General features: G+C 40.5%; 1 protein-coding gene across 9 annotated transcripts in view; it reads right to left on the reverse strand.

Moving 5' to 3' along the window:
• PAX2 (paired box 2) overlaps positions 1 to 18,514 on the reverse strand; it is a 72,619-nt gene that overhangs the window by 13,102 nt on the left and 41,003 nt on the right. For all 9 annotated transcript variants that reach the window (XM_066598766.1, XM_066598761.1, XM_066598768.1 and 6 more), the window contains 2 exons: positions 5,666 to 5,841; positions 2,133 to 2,259 (listed from right to left, as the gene is read on the reverse strand). In XM_066598766.1, coding sequence (XP_066454863.1) covers positions 2,133 to 2,259; positions 5,666 to 5,841 — 303 coding nt within the window. The remainder of the gene's footprint in view (positions 1 to 2,132; positions 2,260 to 5,665; positions 5,842 to 18,514) is intronic.

Here is an 18,514-nt window from a genome sequence, read left to right on the forward strand (position 1 = left end):
TTACTGTAGCACTCTTATCTTTTTAGGAAGTACCACATTAGCTGTAAAGGGGTTGTCCAGTTATAATCTATTGATTATCCATCCTCATAGTAGGTCATCACTAATAAATAACCAGGGCTCTGTTTTCCTGATCCCTCAACGATCAGCTGTTCTCCAGTCCCAGAGCTGATGTCTGCAGAAGGAAGACAGCTCCATTTGCATTGCTTTGGCCAGACTTGGCATTACTGGCAAAGTTTTCATTGCATAGGAACTCGACTTGCAATACCAACCTTAGCCACTGCAGTCGGAACAGAGCTGTCTGCTTTCTGCAGAACTCTGCTCAGTTCCCGAGTACACCAGCCCAAAAAACAGCTGATCATTGGGGCTACATGGTGACAGACCACCAATGAATTACTATTGATGATGTATCCTGAGGATAGGCAATCAATAGTTTACAAATGGACAACCCCTTTTAATGTCTTTAGAACAAATGGATAGATTTTAATAGAAGCTAGTTTCTACCATAAACACACTCTTGGAAACATTCTCTTTTCCTAACATTTAAAGAGCTGCTCCTACCAAACTTTTTATTGTTTCCCTGAGGTGCAATTTCCCTATGGTATATGTTAGGGCAGTTGGGAGCTGCAGTGTGCTCAACTGAATCCTACAGCAGCCTGGAAGTTACTGCCTTTGTTCATACCTATGGAACTCACATTGCATTTCTCATAGCAATGATTGGAGAAAGTGACTTCTGGTCCAATCAACGAATACTGTAAGCTTGTGTTAGTCACATCATGGGTCACGTGAGATAATGGGGTCCGGACTGTAATCAATGAAGCCAACAGTAAGTAGATTTAACTGCCCCAGCATACACTACATGACAGTTGGACCCCGTGAAAGGATACAAATTTTACTCGGAGTGACTCTTTAATGTAAAACATATAATGCAGTAAAGCATCCCATGCACACTAGTACTGGAGACCAGTGATATAGCGTATAGCTTCTAGTACTTCTATTATATTTAGATCCACCATCATAAGTATATCACTTTTATTCTGCATTGAATAGAAAGATTAAGATGGTGTGTGGAGTAAGATAGCTTTCTCCATTGTGATATCACTATGCAATTGGCATAATATATAATTGCTTTTATATTGCATACATATAACTCAGCAGTTCTGTTCAGTTGCAGGTGGATTTATAGACATACGGTAGGAGCCCAGTTGTGACTGCAAGCTCTGAAACAACTAGTACTATGCCAATGCTGTAAACTTTGTGACAAGATAAGTAAGTTTATAGCCAAAACAGAACTCTATTCTCTTTTATAAGAAAGAAAATGTTAATTTATAATAGTATATATGTAAAAAATTATGTTAAATACACATACTAGTACTAAAGTCAAAAGACAAATGAGCAATATAGAGGATAACAAGTTACTGAGAAGACATAGGTATACATAAAACATTTGTAGTAAGTAGAAATAAAACCATATACCAAGGAAGGATATTGTATGAATGTGATGTAAAGATGGTCACACCAATGCGGGGCACAGAGAGACATCCCGCATCAAACCTGATCCAACAGATGCCATAAATGATCCCACAGAAAACTAAGGCATCAGTTTCCCTCCAGCGTTTTACTACACCGCTGGAGGAAAAAAAGCTGGCTGTCTGGATATATGGCATCCCTACCCTAAGTGCACTGTTACACAATATGAATTATAGTAGTGTATAAAACAAAGACTGGGCAGGGAAGCTGACTTATAGTTGTTTTACTGCAGGAAGCAGAAAGCTCCATACATTACACAGTGGACCGGGTTAGTACTGCAGGCTGAATCCTATTGACATGAATGGGACTCAGCCTGTAGTACCAACTCAGGCCACTGTGCAAAGTATAGAGCTGTGTGCTTCCTGCTGCAAAACAACTAGAAGTTGGACAACCTCTTTAAGGTGTTGTCTGCTTTAAATAATCCCAGTTTATTGGAAGGATCTCTCATGTATAAACCAATCACAGGTTTTCCAAAGACCCCCAGAAATAAGTTATAATCAATGTTCAATTCTTCTTGGTCACCATTACATGGGGAGATATTGAGTACACCTCATGATATTCTTGTGATATGCTGATGTTAAATTCTAGCATAGAGTTTCACTTACCAGTTACTACTGGGTAGCTTTGAGGTCCTGACACATTGCTTCCTAGGTCTGCATTGCCAGAGCCTGTTAAACTAGATTTAACTTCATCGAGACCAGGGTTTAGTGCGGGGAGGGAGTATTCATTTGCCTGATGGTCAATAAAAAAATAAAATAGCAATTACTGAAAGCCATAAGTGTAAAGTAAACCCATTGATGAAAACTGATGTAATAGGCCCATGTGGCTTGGCTTCCATTGTCTACTTTATGAACTAGTTTGAGTAGTGAACCTTTGCTAATCACAAAAAACATGACGACAATAGAAAATCACAAAAACTGTCATGTCTATCTAGCGATTATGGTTGAGAGTTATCAGTTTTAGAATTAGAGGCTGGAGTAAGGAAATATAGCAAATCATTAAGTATTTCATTGTTACTCTGAAAGCATCTTCAGACCCTTTTACAAGGAAAGATTAGGATTCAAAAGAGCAAAAATGAACGAATCGTTCAATGCAAAAACAGCCGACGATCGAACGACGAATGATAAATCATTCGCTTTTCATTCATTGTTCATTTTCTGCAAACATAAAAGTTATCGTTGGCTCGTTCACTAATCGTTCGGTTTAAATAGCGATCATTCAGTCATTCTCAGTCACTTGTACAGCGAATGTGAACGACTGATCAAATTCCCGTTTGAATGAGCATCGATGTATCTGCTGGTGTAAACAGGTTACACCAGGGAACTCTGACATCGGTCACTTGTTTAAACCATAAATCGGCTTGTCTAAACAGACCCATATGGTCTATTTAGACGAGACGAATGTCGGGCAAACGAGGCCCAACACTGGTCCCCGCATACACTCGCTCCCGTGCACCTGCACGGTAGCAAGTATCACTGGCTTGCTCACAGAGGGTGGAGTGGGAAGGCTGCAGGAGATTTCACTCCTCGCTCTCCCCCGCCCCTCTCCATGGACTTAACATAGCGGCTGTTCAATGAACAGCTGTTATTTACACTGAACGACGATCGTTCAACTCATCGTCTATCGTTTATGCAGCATAAACGATGGACGATGAGCTGATCGCTCAGTTTAAATAGCAGCAGTTCAGTACTGAACGGCTGCTATGTTAAGTCAATGGAGAGGGGCGGGGGAGAGCGAAGAGTGAAATCTCCTCCAACTGCCCCGCTGTGAGCCAGCAATACTAGCTCCTGTGCAGCAGCAGAGAGAGAGTATGTGCAGGGAAGCGTGTTGTGCATCGGTTGCCCGACATTCGTGTCATCTAAATGGGCCTTTATTTACTTTATAGCTAATTGGTATAGTTGTTACGGAAGTGCATAGTGATTTTTATCTGTGTATTATGTGTATTTCATATATGTTTCCAGTCTTATGTCATCCTACATTCAAATTACAAAATTGGTGTGTGCTAGGAAATATCATACTGATTACTTATATTGTAGACAATATTGATAAAATAATATACATAACATGTAATGCTAAAAAAGGGACTATAAAATACTGTATGGTTATGAATTGGTCATCATTAAGGTGCAAAATAATGGTACAAAGCTAAATGTTTAAGAAGGGCAATTTTCCTAAAAGACCCTAAAGTCCAGATGATGTTGAGGAACAGCTGGGTTTTAGTTTTCCATCTCCTAGTTTGCTTTATTCCCATCTAATAGATTTTTCTGGTGATATATTAAAAATAAAAACAAAACCAAAAATCACCTGTCTTCCTAAATCATCAGCGTTTGATTTTGTGAATGATGTGCTTCATTAAATACAATGGAAGGACACGCCCCCGTCACCCTGTTCTTATTCTCCCTCTTCCTGTGCACTGGGGTATGAAATTGGGGAGTGGGCCAGAGCACATGGCCAACAGAAGGGTGGGAGGGGGAGTCATTGAATTTGAACGGGTGTCCTGTCCAAAACAATCTAGTAATTGCCTTCTTATTATGGTTTGCTCGGGAGCAGACCTTGCTCTCTACAGCTGCCTTTTCAAAGGGATAATAAACATGGGGAACCAAAAAGAAAGAGAGAAAAAAACTCTCCCTGATTAATATTACATTAAATTAAAACTGATTTTCTGCTCTTTCTTGCCCCTTTTTTTTTTCATCCACGCCCCCCCACCTCTATGCCTGGACACCACAGCCTAGTCATTTCCAATTCCTTTTCGTATTGATCTTCCTGTTGAAATCAGTTTCGTAATTAGCTGCAAATTAGGCCTTCTACTGGGGGTGAAGCTGCCCCCTGATTTATCACTGGAGTAATTCGCTGTGATCGGAGAGAAATTAAAATGAACTCAATTAGGCTTTAGATTTGCTTTATGGGCCCTGCTTTAAATTTCAGGGGGAAAAAAATGACTGTGCTGGCGTTTAATAGTCTAATGAAAGTAAATAAAGGTTATCCATTGTAATAAACTCTGGGACTCTGGGAAAAGGAAAAAAAATCACACTCAAATATACCTTTTCTTCATTTCATGTTTTATAGTTTGGGGCATTTCAGAGATTTTTTATTAATTTCATGTTCCATTAAGACAAACAACCTTTATGATATAAACAGAAAGAGGAGTTACTGTGCAAGGAGCTGAGCCAAAGGTCTACAATTCCTTTGTTTTATATGCAGCTTTAAAGCATAGAAAAGTGGTTTAAAGGGCAAACTAGGTTTCTTGACTAGTCTTTTTTTATAACTGGCGCACAGTGCGCTATTATCTGTTAGATAGATAGTATAATGTTTGATTCTATTAGAAGTGGAAAGCTTGAACTTTGCAAAAAAAAGTTAAAGGAAAATGAGTTAGAAGAAGAAGAAGTTTTAAACTCATTATTGAAGGTAATTTTAAGTTCTTTGTATCTAGGGTGGCCTTCATCAGCGACAATGTCCATGAAGGTTAATTGTAGAGATGGTGGATGTAATATCTTATTACCTATTGGGACAGCATTCCTGTAAGGAAGTTTACAGATGAGTTTGTCTTGTTATTTAGCATGGTGTATACTGTGGTACGTAGCAGTCTGGTGAATGTGAACTCTCCTGAAAATGTCTTTTTGGTGGTTCCTAAGTTGTCTATTACTTTTAAAATGGTATTTTTTCTTTTGATGACTGACAGGGGCAACCGCCTCTCTGATTCCTGCCAATCGTGTAGGGGTAATGCTGGCGAAGCTCCTATAGAATTGAACGAGAGCTGCCCCTGGGAGCTGTGCCTGCAGTACCAAGCCAGGCCACTGTGTTTTGATCTAACCACAGTGCCCTAGTAGTCAGCTGATCGGCGAGTATTCGAGTGGTAGGTTCCTGCCCATAATCTACTGACCTGTCAGTCATCAATAGAAAAGAATAAAAAAAGTTCTGGAATACACCTTTAAATTGATAAACAGGGCAATTTACATTGGTGGTTTTGTGTCAATGTAATTCCAAAATATACGAGGCTTTAGTACACAGAGATGTGAAATTTTTGGAGTACATATGTAATTTTTTGGGAAAAGAACTCAAAAAATGAAATTTGTAGCTGCCATTATTGACCTACCCTACTCATATTCAAAAGATAGCATATTTCTATCATTCACTTTACCTGTTCTGATTTGATGTGTTCCGAAGCTTGAAAGACATCTGAATAGGATGGACGTTCAAATACTCGATCTAAGGCTTCCAACTGTTGCTGGGTGAAATTGTCGGCACGTAGATGTTTCCGTAAGCTCTCAACGCTGCTCTGAGAATCTCCATTTGGACCAGAACCATCAGAACCATCTATGTAACGAAAGAGGACACAAAAATGATAACCATTGTAGCCAAACTAGAGGACCTGCTTATTTCATAGAGCCATAAGGCACATGACATATTTACAGGATGTTATCATTTTGGTGTTATCTGTCTTGGGACAACACATTTGACAATGTTTGATTCTTGCACTTGTACAGGGTTGTACTTTCTGAATCATAATTAGGTAGATTACTAATAATGTGTTATTGTAATAAATAGGGAGATGTTAGCGCTTCAGTTGTTGCTTGTTGAGTTTTCCATCTAGAGTTGAATGTCCGCTGAGGATGGGTAGATGTATTTCAGCACTGTGTATTAGATTTCACAGTATAAATCTCATCTATAGCAAAAGTATTCTCCCATTGTGTTCCAGTGGGAATGATGCCGGGAGATTACATTAAGGCCGATAAATCTTATTCTTTGCAGGTGAATGTTGGATATGATATAATCAATATTACATTATATAGCATGGAGCAGTATCCTTCATAAGCTAATGTAAAATATCAGGTATTGATTAGAGGAAGTACGAAGCATTTTGTCTGACCCTTTTAACAAAGCATCATTTCGTTCACACTAAAGGAAATGGCCCATGTTGATTTCTCTTTATGTTCCTTTTAAAAATGATTATGGATGTCTTTGCATGTTATAATTAAAAAGGATATCCGTATGTATTTTTATCTACACAGTCTACAGTACATGATTTGAAGCTTCTTTTTCTTTAGGACTGGGCGATTAGCATAGTCTCAAAACGTACCTAACTTTTCAGATAACTATTCAGGATAAGTTTCCATATGTGTACATGAGGAATAACACCATTTCTGTCCCTTACGCGACCTGTATCCTGTATTTTACCCATTTTCCCCTCTGCAGTCTGTATCTGTGATTCTCAGTAATATTCTAAGCACTGTTCACAGAGACCTACAGATCCTGGTCTCTAACCTTAACACACACACAGCAGACATAACATCTTCATGTAGGACAGTGTACAGCAAGACTCAGCAGTGAACAAAGAGCAGCCATCAATTTACCATAAGCTTTCGCAGCATATCTGTGTACAAGTGTCTCTCCACCCCCTTCCTCTCTGCCCTCATACAGTTCAATGAGCATAATGATTCATCCCTTTCCTCCTTCATTATTCTGCCATCAATATATATCCTGTCCATCCCTTGACAACAGACAGTGGACAGCAAGGAAGGTTGAAGAGAGACCCCTAGTGGCCAGTACTTTAGAGTTTTTTTCAGTCAAAAACTCTAGGAATCAGCTGATCATCAGGGATCCAAGTGGTGGATCCCCACCGATCATCTGATGACCTATCAGTCATCAATAGAAAAGAATAAAAAAAAGTTCTGCAATAAACCTTTAAGTTTTGCTAGTTATCACACCGGCTATCATATCAGCATACACTGAAACGTTGAACACTTAAGGTCTCTCTCTGTTCTTCCTGGAGATAAGCCACCGCCAGAGAAGTCTGGTTTCAGCTTTCTTCATTCTGCCCATGGAAAACACATGAATGCTTTGCCAAACCAAGAGTTCATGTGTACAGGGGAGTTGGAAGAAATAGCTGTTGGCAAAATGAGCCTTCAGCTAGCAGCTATTGACAGTATATGGGCACCGTCAGTGTGTTTGGATTATTAATTATTAACTATGATATAAACCAAGGTGTATGTTAGAGCCATTCTATGTAACAATATGGGGGCTTTTCAGAGTGAGGATTTACAGTTTAGATCAAAGGGGTATTCCGACGATTTAAAGTACAAGTTATATGTTTAATAAGGTGATAACATGTAATTTTACAATATAATGTTATAACTTGTTTTACAAAGCTGCAGAGATATTGCTTTCCCTTTTGTCTCCCCTTCTCCCCCTCCCCCTCTAAGTTTGGCAATGTTATCCAATAGTTACGTCCTTCATGCGCCACTGTTTTACTGGTCAGGCATACTCAGTGCCTTCAAATTCCATAATGATGGCACAGCTTGTACCGTTGTGAATGTGCACTTGTCTGGCAATGGGGCATTGTGGGAGATGTAGTTTTGCATTCATTGTAGCCATTTTTAATAATAATATGGAAATCTGAAGTTGCCTGGAAATCAGCAGTAGCGCAGGGTTGCAAAAAAGATACTAGAGGTTATTTTGATGATTTAAATGGACGATTAGAATAATGGCAATAAATGGAAATGTTAGGGAAACTTTAAAAATGTTGCCCTTTTTCCACAATACCCCTTTAAGTCCTTCTTTAAGATTATTTTGATTGCTGTTCTGGTAATTTGGGCTGCTGGTTTACATCAAAGTGCCTGTCTATATAAGGAATGCACTTATTTTGGGGAATGCATGTGCAGGGCCTTCCTTTTTTGGGATTAGCGGCTTTAACCCTTTCCAATCCTGTCTGACCTCTGAAGACATTATGATTTAAGGCTGTACAGCTCCAATGTTGGAAGACGTCCGTCGGGGTTCTCTTACTGTATATTGCCAGCCTATCTGCTGTCGGAGCCTATCCAACATGTCAGCTCATGCAGTACTGGCTTTAGCCAGCATATAGCGCTGTTGTATAATGGAAGAGAAAGAGTAAGCTCCCTAGGAAAACCAGGATACAAATTGGATTGGAAAGGGTTAATTTGTGGCAATACTGTGAACCATTCTGATCATTTTTCTCTATTTGTAAGCATTGCATGGTATAAAAAGAGCCATACTAACATTGAGATACAGATATAATTAAAACAGTTGACATAAATCTTACACACTCATTGTAAAAAATCAATCCCTCCCCTAGAAGTTGTGAAAGTTGTACCACCTCTAGCTTGGATACTAGATGTAATACAGATGGGCATGGAGGTTCTAGTACCCTGGTGTATCGCCTCTAGCTTGGATACAAGATGTGGTACGGGTGGGCATGGAGGCTCTAGTACCTTGTTGTACCGTCTCTAGCTTGGATACAAGATGTGATATGGCGGGCAGGGAGGCTCCAGTACCCTGTAATACCACCTCTAGCTTGGATACAAGATGTGATACAGGTGGGCATGGAGGTTCTAGTGCCCTGTTGTACCGCCTCTAGCTTGGATACAAGATGTGATACAGGTGGGCATGGAGGTTCTAGTGCCCTGTTGTACCGCCTCTAGCTTTGATACAAGGTGTGGTACGGGCGGGCATGGAGGCTCTAGTACCTTGTTGTACCGCCTCTAGCTTGAATACAAGATGTGATATGGCGGGCACGGAGGCTCTAGTACCCTGTTGTACCATCTTTAGTTTGGATACAAGATGTGATACAGGCAGGCATGGAGGCTCTAGTACCCTGCTGTGCTGCCTCTAGCTTGGATACGAGATGTGAAGCAGGCAGGCATGGAGGCTCTAGTACCCAGTTGGGCCACGTCTAGCTTGGATATAAGGTGTGATATGGGTGGGAATGGAGGCTTTAGTACTCTGATATACCGCCTCTAGCTTGGATCCGAGATGTAGTACCCTGTTGTACTGCCTCTAACTTGGATCCGAGATGTGAGGCTCTAGTACCCTGTTGGGTCACCTCTAGCTCGGATACAAGTTGTGATACAGTCAGTCATGGAGGCATACAGGTTCTGTATGGTATCCTGTGGCATATTGGTCTACATTTACTGTAACTGAGCCTCTAGATTGAGCAAACTCATAGATTGTCGAAGTTGGCATCCCAGATGGTTCCATTCATCTTCTATTGATGATAAATCTGGTGAATGGGCAGCCACAGAAGTGTGACAATGTTATGGAGGCATTCCTGTGACCCCCTTGTGTGCGCGGACGAGCCTTATCCTGCTGGAAAATGCCTCTTGGAACCTGCCATGAGAGGAACACATGTGGCTGCAGGATGTCCTGAACATATCGCTCAGCTGTCATTGTCCTTCATTCCACTACTAGGGGTGATCAACTGTCATATGCTAAACAGCAAAGGCAGGATTGAAGGGCTCACCCCTAGGTGTCACAAATATAGCCATCATTAGTGCCCAAACTAAAAATGGATTCGTTGTTGAAAACAACCTGGTTCCACTCCGTAGCGTCCAGTTTCATTGTTCACAACACAACTGCAAACAGAGGTGATGGTGGGTGCCAAAGGAAATTGTCCTACAGCCAAGTGCCTGGGAATGGTTTAAACAGACCCAGAGGTGTAACAATGGTGCCACCTGTCTGTAGATGGTGGACAACAAAACAGTTGGAGCTGCTCCTGCTTGTCAGACAATCCTCTTTACTAGTGGTCTGTTGAGGGCATCCTGAGCCTAGATGCCTCATGTACGTGCCCTAACACATCCACTGCTCCCAAGACTTATGTCTAGTGGTCAACAAGCTGTATACAAGTGGAAAAATAGGTCCACTACACCAAGAAGCTGCTGAGAGCCCTTTTAAAGGTCATGGGGAGAACCACTTTTAGAGCCTCAAGAAGCAAGATCGTTCATCTAATCACACCACAACTCTCATCATTTATATATCTGCCTGAGATGTAACTACATGCTGAGTTTTACAGCAAAACGACAACTTCTAGGGGCTTGATTTTTTGTGTTTGTTTTTTTTTAGCAAAGGGTGTACATGTGTATAAATTAACTATGAAACAAGGGTTTGATGGAGTTAAACTCAAAAGTGCAATGAAGAGGCATGAAGCCATAGGAGGTGTCTTAGTTGTGAAGTGTTGAGACTCCACACACAGTTAACATGTTAAACATTTTGATAGTCTAAAAGCAGATTTTCCTGCTCAGACTGAACTTTTCTGTCAGGTAAAGCTAATCATTAGTACCAGTTATTAAACTGACATCATGATGAAAACTTGGCAGCAGTATTGAATATTCTATCGCTGGTTCTACCTGCTCCTTTCTTCCATGTATTGGAACACCTTCGATTTCGAGATATGTGTCATTGAGATCGTAATAAATAATATCATAGTTTAATCATTAACCTTTACACTCATGCAGAGGGTTATTTATAATGCTAAAATAGACGTCAACTACCATATGCCTATTGTCTTTCCTCGTTGTAGCATTGTTGAATGGCATCTTGCGCGACATTCTACTCTAGATAGGTGGCAACACTACAGTAGTTACGCCCACACAAGGATTGTGACTTTGTGATTTGTCCATACTGCACACATAATGGAGTCCATGGACTAATGTCCAACTAGTAATTTTAATAACCAGTAAGACAGTGGTCACCAGATAAATTCAACATATAACGCATAAAGCAATCCTGATAAAAAGTGCTATTAGTCCTATATAAGTACTTAAAGTGCCCCCTATATATAAACAAGTTGTGACTCCGGGGTTAAATACTACCGCCCTGTGAAAATTCAGAATCATCCGCTAACACACAACAGTTTTAGCACACGTTAAAAATCAAAATATCAGCTTTCTAAAGAGCCGTGACCCAACCGATAGACGTCTGGTCTTGTATATGTGTGTGTGAGCCTAGATTATTCTCACAGAGCTGTCCTCCCTCCTTTGCTTTATTTATGCAGGGGGCCTTTTCAGATCTCGACAAATCTGTCAGTCTAAATTTGCGAGAGATTATGGCGCTCCTTCTCTTGCACAGGGAGCGATGATATATGATATGTGCTAGCCCTATTGATTGCCTGATCTGGTGGCAGAGGGCTGGCGAAATGAACTTGAAATGAACATCATGCCTCAACTCATTGTGCGTATAATACACTACTTAATCCCACATTTTTCAGCCGCTATGGAATTCAATTGATCAATCATGTTCCACTGATAGTGCTCTTTTAGGGGTTATTGCTGTTCGGCACGCCAACCGGTTATTTATTTATTTTACCCACTGTAGGCTTGGTGATTGGAAGCTGGGTTAAAGAGAACATGAAAGGCAATGCCAGGCTGGGAGGAGGAAGTGAGAAACAATGTAATTAACCTTGTGAAGACAGGACATTTACAATGTGTGCCATTTTATATATAAGTGTTTAAATGAGGGCTAAAAGTGTTGTATAGGTCTACGCGGGTAAATTCTATAATTTATTTCAGCCTGTTAGGGTACGGCATACATTTCAAAAATATAATCTCTGATACCTCAATATGAATTCTAAAAAATGTCTGCTATAGACAATGTAGTGATTGAAAGAAACGAATGTTATAATAATGTTAATAAATAAAGTATATGGCGGTGTTTTAGTATCATTTGTGTTTGGAAATACAGAATTACGCATTTGCATTAAGAAATACTGTAACCTTCTCCATTTTAAACTCCACTGACAGGGTTAAACTCTCGGACTTCCCCAGATGAATATCTTACTTTTAATTAATAATCTAATTGCAACATTGTGTCTTGTTCTATTACGGCATGTAGTTGCTGGCACCTCCACCCCCCCCCCCCCCCTCCCCTACCACCACTACTACCGCCGCACACTTCCTAATTCCCTCTGAAACCTGGCGGTGTCAGGCATCTTTCCTGGACACCCCCTTGGGGGCCTTTCATAGCGTTGGCAGTTGTTGCAGTTTCAAACTCAATTGTTCTCGTCGGTACTGAGGCAAATGGAGTCATTAATTACCTTCTATCAGCTGGGCTGAGTTCAGAAGGCGATCAATAACCCAGCGTTTGTCATTCACAGCAGCAAGCGAGCGAGCAGGAGAACAGCTAAACCAATACCCGCACAGAGCACAACAACATCATATAATCATAATACTAGTCATCAATACTGTAGCAGTGTTTTTCTTCACAGAGATAATTCATTCCTTCAAAAACAGAAAATGACTTTCCGTTTCTCGGTCGGAGCGGAGGGAAAAGATGTAGGAAGCTTTGGTTGTGAAATCTGACATCAGTCATCAGTCTTCAACCTCTCATAGCAGGCATTGGCTGAGCATTATGCAGGGGGGTGCTGCAAAGCAGTTACTGCTTTCATAAATGCTTTACCTTTATTAAGCTCATTAATCATAGATTTAAGGGCTAGGGTTGGTTGCAAGCGGCAGAGAAGATGTAGGCCAAGGACAAGCAACCTATAGCGTGCCAGATGTTACTGAACCACAACAACTCGGAAGTTCAATTGCCGGAGCATGTTGCAGATGATGGGTGTTATTGGTTAATGATACCTTTATCTACTGTCATGCACCTTTTTATCATCCATTGTATTGTTCCGTAAGTAAGGTCAACCTTTTTCTATCAATCTTGCTAACCTGGATGACAATTTATGGACTAGCAGATAACAACATCAGCTTGTCATGTCCACTCAAAATGGCAATTTGGGTTTTCTTCACATCACTGGGAAGTTTTGTTTAAAGGGGTTGAATGAGAATAGAAAAAAAACTCTTTTTCTTTCCCCCTCCAAAACAGCCCTATTCCTGTTTGTTGGCTGCATATAGGGGCGTAACTGTAATGGGTGAAGGGGATGCAGTGGCGCTCAGGCCCATAAGGTCTCTCCTCCCCTATTTAAGAAGACCAGTATTATGATTGAAACAATGTAGTTAGGAGGCAGTGTTAGAAACTTTGTATTGAGGCCCAGCAGCTTCATGATACGTTTCTGACTATATATTATATTGCATCTGAGTCTCATTTACTTAAATGGAGCTGAGCTGCAATACTATACACAGCCTATAGAAAAGAGTGGTGCTGTTTCTCATACAACCCTTCAAATGTATTCTTATGCTGTATGTGCGGACCTTCTAAGGTACATCACGTCCCAATGTGGTCCCATAATTGAGAACGTAAGACTGGTAGCTGTACTGAGTAGCTGGGTTTATTTGCGCATACAGTGTATACGGCACTGCCTATAAACACACTGCATTCATTGAAGTCTATGGCAAGAATTTATCAAGGCACTTGCACCAGAAATTGGCATAAATTACAGCGCTAATCTACACCAGCTCATACCTGTAGTAGATTTCACTTTCATGCACCTGGACAGGCAAAAATGTACAAAATTTATTAAGAGGCATGCACTTTTTAATAAATAAGGCTCATCTTACTCCAGCACACATTATATTAACTCCTTCCTGCCACAAATTGACATAAATCTATGTCCTATGGATGAGATGCAGCGGGAGCCAGCTGCGACTGACAGGCGGCCTCCCGCTGCAACTGCGGGATCTGATATGAACACTGATCCCCACTATTAACCCCTTACATGCTGCTATTAATGTTTATTGTGACATGTAAAGGGTTCACAGATGGAAAACACTTCTTCTGTGATGTCACTGGACCTCTGCCATGCAATCACAGAGGGCCGATAGGTTGCCATGGCATCCGGGTCTGCGATGGCCTTTGATCGTTATGAATGGCGATAATGTATGGCAGTACAGATGTGCTGCAATGTATTATCGTAGCAATCGTAGTATTATAGGTTTAAGTCCCATCCAGGAACATAAAGATTTTTAAAAAAAATGTAAAATGACAAAAAAAATTGTAAAAACAAACAAACTTTTTTTGTGGACTTTCTCACGTTTGGTATCAACACATCCGTAACAAACTGTACAATAAATTTAAAAAAACACTTTTTAGCCTGCAAGGCAAATTGGGGCTCGCAAAATAATGCAATGAAAGTGATCAAAAAAGCTGTACCCCAAAATGGCACTAAAACTACAGCTCATCGCGCAAAAAATAAGGCCTCACAGAGCTCCATCCATGAAAAAATAAAAACATTATGGGACATTGAATGGAGCGGGGTAAAAAATGAAAATAAAAGGGCTTTTATTGTGCAAAAGTGAAAAATATGTATAGAATTTTGGTATTGTCATAATTGTACCAAACTGCTGAAAAAAATGTGTCATATCATTTATGCTGCATTATTAAGGCCTCGTGTCCACTTGAAAAATACAATCTGCGCAGAATCTGCGGCGGATTCCGCACGGATTTGCTTTAAATGGTATTTTTTTTGCATGCAGATATCCGCACACAATGCTATCAATGTGATAGCAATGTTGCCGATCCGCGGCAGAATGGAGCATGCCGCGTTTTTTCTTCCGCGCGTGAAAAACGCAATTCTTTTAAAATGCCATCCGCGGGTGCAAAAATCAATTTAATGGTCCACGGATGGCCAATGATTCCCTATGGGCAAAATCCGCTGCGGAATCCGCAATTTTTTATTTAGCTAGCGGACATGAGGCCTTACGCTGTAAAAAAAAAACAATGGCAGAATTGATGTATTCTCTCTCCCTGCCCCCTAAAAAAATGAATAAAAGTAATACAATGCATTCTATGTACCCCAAAATGGTACAAATAAAAACCACAGTTCACCACACAAAAAACAAACCCTCATACGGCCGTGTCGAAGGAAAAATACAAAAAGTTTTAGCTTTTGAAAAGTGGATATGAAAATCCTCCAAAAAATCATTGCGTCCTTAGGACCAAAATAGGTCAGGTCACTAAGGGGTTAAGACAGACATATGAACTTCTTCAACTTCATACGTGGAGATAATTTTATTGTCTACATTAGGGTGCTTTCACATGGGGGGGGGGAATTATTCCACCTTCCGCACCCAAATCTGTAGCTTATTCCGACGCTGCAAATTCTGTACCAAAGTCTTATTGCTGATTTTGATGCGGAGTTCAAGCCATTTTAATTCCACATTCAAATCTACATTGGGACAATTTTGATGAGGCATCTGGGTGCAGAATATGGAATAGTTCCTCCTGCCTACACAAGCACCCTAAAGTGACCTGCTTTACTAGCATAGATCCGAATACTTATCAAACTTGGTCTATCAATCCAATGTGCAATGTGCACAATCCCCTCCATCAGCACTCATTTGGCTCTCAGTAATTTCTACAATCTTGCCTGGGAATGTTCATCTAATTATCACACAAAGTATAACTCTAAGGGTAAATGCACGCGGGACGGATTTGCTGTGGAAATTTTCTGCTCCAAAATCCGTCCCGTGTGCATTTACCCTTATGCTACCTGCCATACTGAATCAGCCTAATACATGATGAGGAAAGAGCACTGAATAAAAGACACCAAGTCCTACAGTCAGTGAGCTTAGAAACCTAATAAGTTATGCATGAAGACAAATTGTATGCTATCACCTAGGTAGCTCGGCAAACAAGGTAAAGATTCACCAACCGCACATACGGAAAATTCAGCCTCAAACATCCAGTAAGATTTCACTGATTTCATAAAAAAAGCAAACAATTCTAGAAAATGTAGTGTAAACTGATATCCGAGAGATGACAGGCCATAAATAAATGTGTTTTCCAGGTTGGTGTTTGCCATCTTCACAAACAAGGTTCAGATCCACTGATCCAGAACATCACTATAGCCTTAGAGCTCTACTACTTGAACTTTTCCTTCCTTCTTTATCTGTGTGGTTAGTTATAAACTCATTCCATTAGAGTCAACAACTAGATCTAGATTTTCCCATCACAGCGTATAACATTGACATGAGTGAATCTTTAACAATTCTCATCTCAAAAAATGCTAATTAATCTGCTTTGCTGCAATTCTCAAACCTGGTGAATCAAGTCTACCATCCCTAGTTATCGATACCTATTGAGGGTTATCAAAACAGACCACCTAATCATAACATGTCTAATCTTGTTCGTTCCTTCCTCCCATTATGCTTTCTAATTCAGATGCTAGAATAAATTAAAGGGATGAATTAGCTTGGAGGTTAAAGGGACTTTCCGTTGTCAGAACAGGATCGTGGGGTTTGGAGGTATATTACCTGCACTTGTTCTTCTCTGCTATCTTCTGGTGCCGGTTTTGAGACGTCTGAGATAGCTGCTGAAATTTTTTCTCTAGCTTATGTACACTCTGCACTGCTCACTGATTGGCCAATGCTGATCACGTGAGTAGCACTGGCCAATCACAGAGCAGGTATAATGCATTGGTAGTTTAACACTACCACTGTACTGTGTGGATTTGGTCGTCTGAAGATTGCATTGGCCATCTTGTATAGCCGAAAATGTTACCTGAAATTGTCAGATCAGATTGACGGCAGACAACAACAAGTACAGGTAATTTACTACCCGTTCCCTTCTGGTGCCCAGATAGAACTTTGTCCTGAAACCAAATGATTGCTTTAACTGCTCCAGTAGTAAAATTATTTAATTATTCGAATGGGCAGATTGGTTCATAAATCACTAAGAAATATTGTGACTAGAAACAACGGGATGAAACTAAAAGGGAGGAGACACAGATTAGATATTAGAGAAAACTTTCTGACAGTGAGGGTGATCAATGAATGGAACAGGTTAGCACAGGAGGTGGTGAGTTCTCCTTCAATGGAAGTCTTCAGAGACTGGACAGACATCTGTCTGGGATGACTTAGTGATCCTGCACTGAGCAGGGGGTTAGACCAGATGACCCTGGAGGTCCCTTCCAACTCTACCATTCTAGGATTCTAGGATTCAATGTTCTGGCTGATACATCAGTACAAATGCATCAGTATTCTGATATATTTGCTTACAAATGTGGTATTTAACATGACCTCCATATCTACGAAGGTCCACCATCACCAAAAATGTATAATTTCTGTGATTATTTTTTCATTCATGACTCGAAAAAGAACATAGCTTGAAAGACATATAGATTTCCTTATGTTTGCTACTTTCGCTTCTCATCACAGATGATCTACAACTGCTCAGTAGCAGTCATTCATTCCTCTGGCATACAAGTATTAGTAAATCTTCTCCTATTAGAGTGGCTTCACAGACACAGGTTATTTTTTTGGGGGGAAATTAGGCAGTTTTTGCAGCAGTTTTATGTGCAGAAGTGGACTTCAAAAGACATGGGAAATATAAAGGAAGGACTAAGGGCGGCTTCACATGGGTGTATTTGTGTGCGCAATACGCAGAGAATAGAACCCATTGATTTCAGTGGGTTCATTCACATCTCCATATTTTGCACACACTGTGCAAAAAAAAAAGACCATGCTGTTGTTTTGCGTATTTGTACACTAAAGGTCCCAATAGTAATCAATGTGGGGGGGTGGGGGAAATGCGCATACAATAGACAAGAGATGTGTGAAATACTGTGCAATTCTGCTGGAAAAAGAACACATGTGGAACTAATTAGCCATTTCAATCGGGGTGTCTTGTTTGCCGCGCAAATGAACATGCCTTGCAAGGGCAGAAGATATAGTAAAATATGCCAATGTGCACTCAAAAAGCCTTGTTCATTCCGTAAAAATGCAGCGCTCAGGCATGTGCAAATACGCTTACGCCCATGTGAAACCAGCCTATGGGTTCCTTCGCACTAAGCGTAATTGCTGAAAGCCCTCCGCAATGGAAAACCCGCTGCAAATCTGCAGTGGCCAAACCCGCATCTAAATTTTTAAGAATTTGGCTCACTTTGAGGGCAGCCTTCCTTGGGTCCACTTCTGGAATTAGCTGGAAAAAAAACTGCAGCTTTTTCCCCAAAAATACCCATGTGTGCAATCTCCCTACCATTCTGTTTTAGCTTACAAGTTTCATTAATTGTATTATAAAGGCCTTTTGTTAAAAATAGAGACCGGTCTCTAAATTTAGCGTTACAATCAGAAATTCCACTATTGTTTCAAATATTTTTATTTATGGAATCCCCAGCTTTTTCTCTATAATGATCATCCAACTCTAAGCAGGTAACATGAAGTGCTCCATGGCCGTAGCAGGGAACTCTGGGACCTGCCACAGTCTGGTAAATATCCATGCTGAATTCTGTCAGTTAATAAACTGCTTGTAGAAGCACAAACAAAAAGCTAACACAGAGGTTTGTGACCCATGAGGTTGAATGACTATGCACCTT

This window comes from Eleutherodactylus coqui, chromosome 4, assembly GCF_035609145.1.
Source record: "Eleutherodactylus coqui strain aEleCoq1 chromosome 4, aEleCoq1.hap1, whole genome shotgun sequence".
In the NCBI taxonomy this organism is placed as follows: Eukaryota; Metazoa; Chordata; class Amphibia; order Anura; family Eleutherodactylidae; genus Eleutherodactylus; species Eleutherodactylus coqui.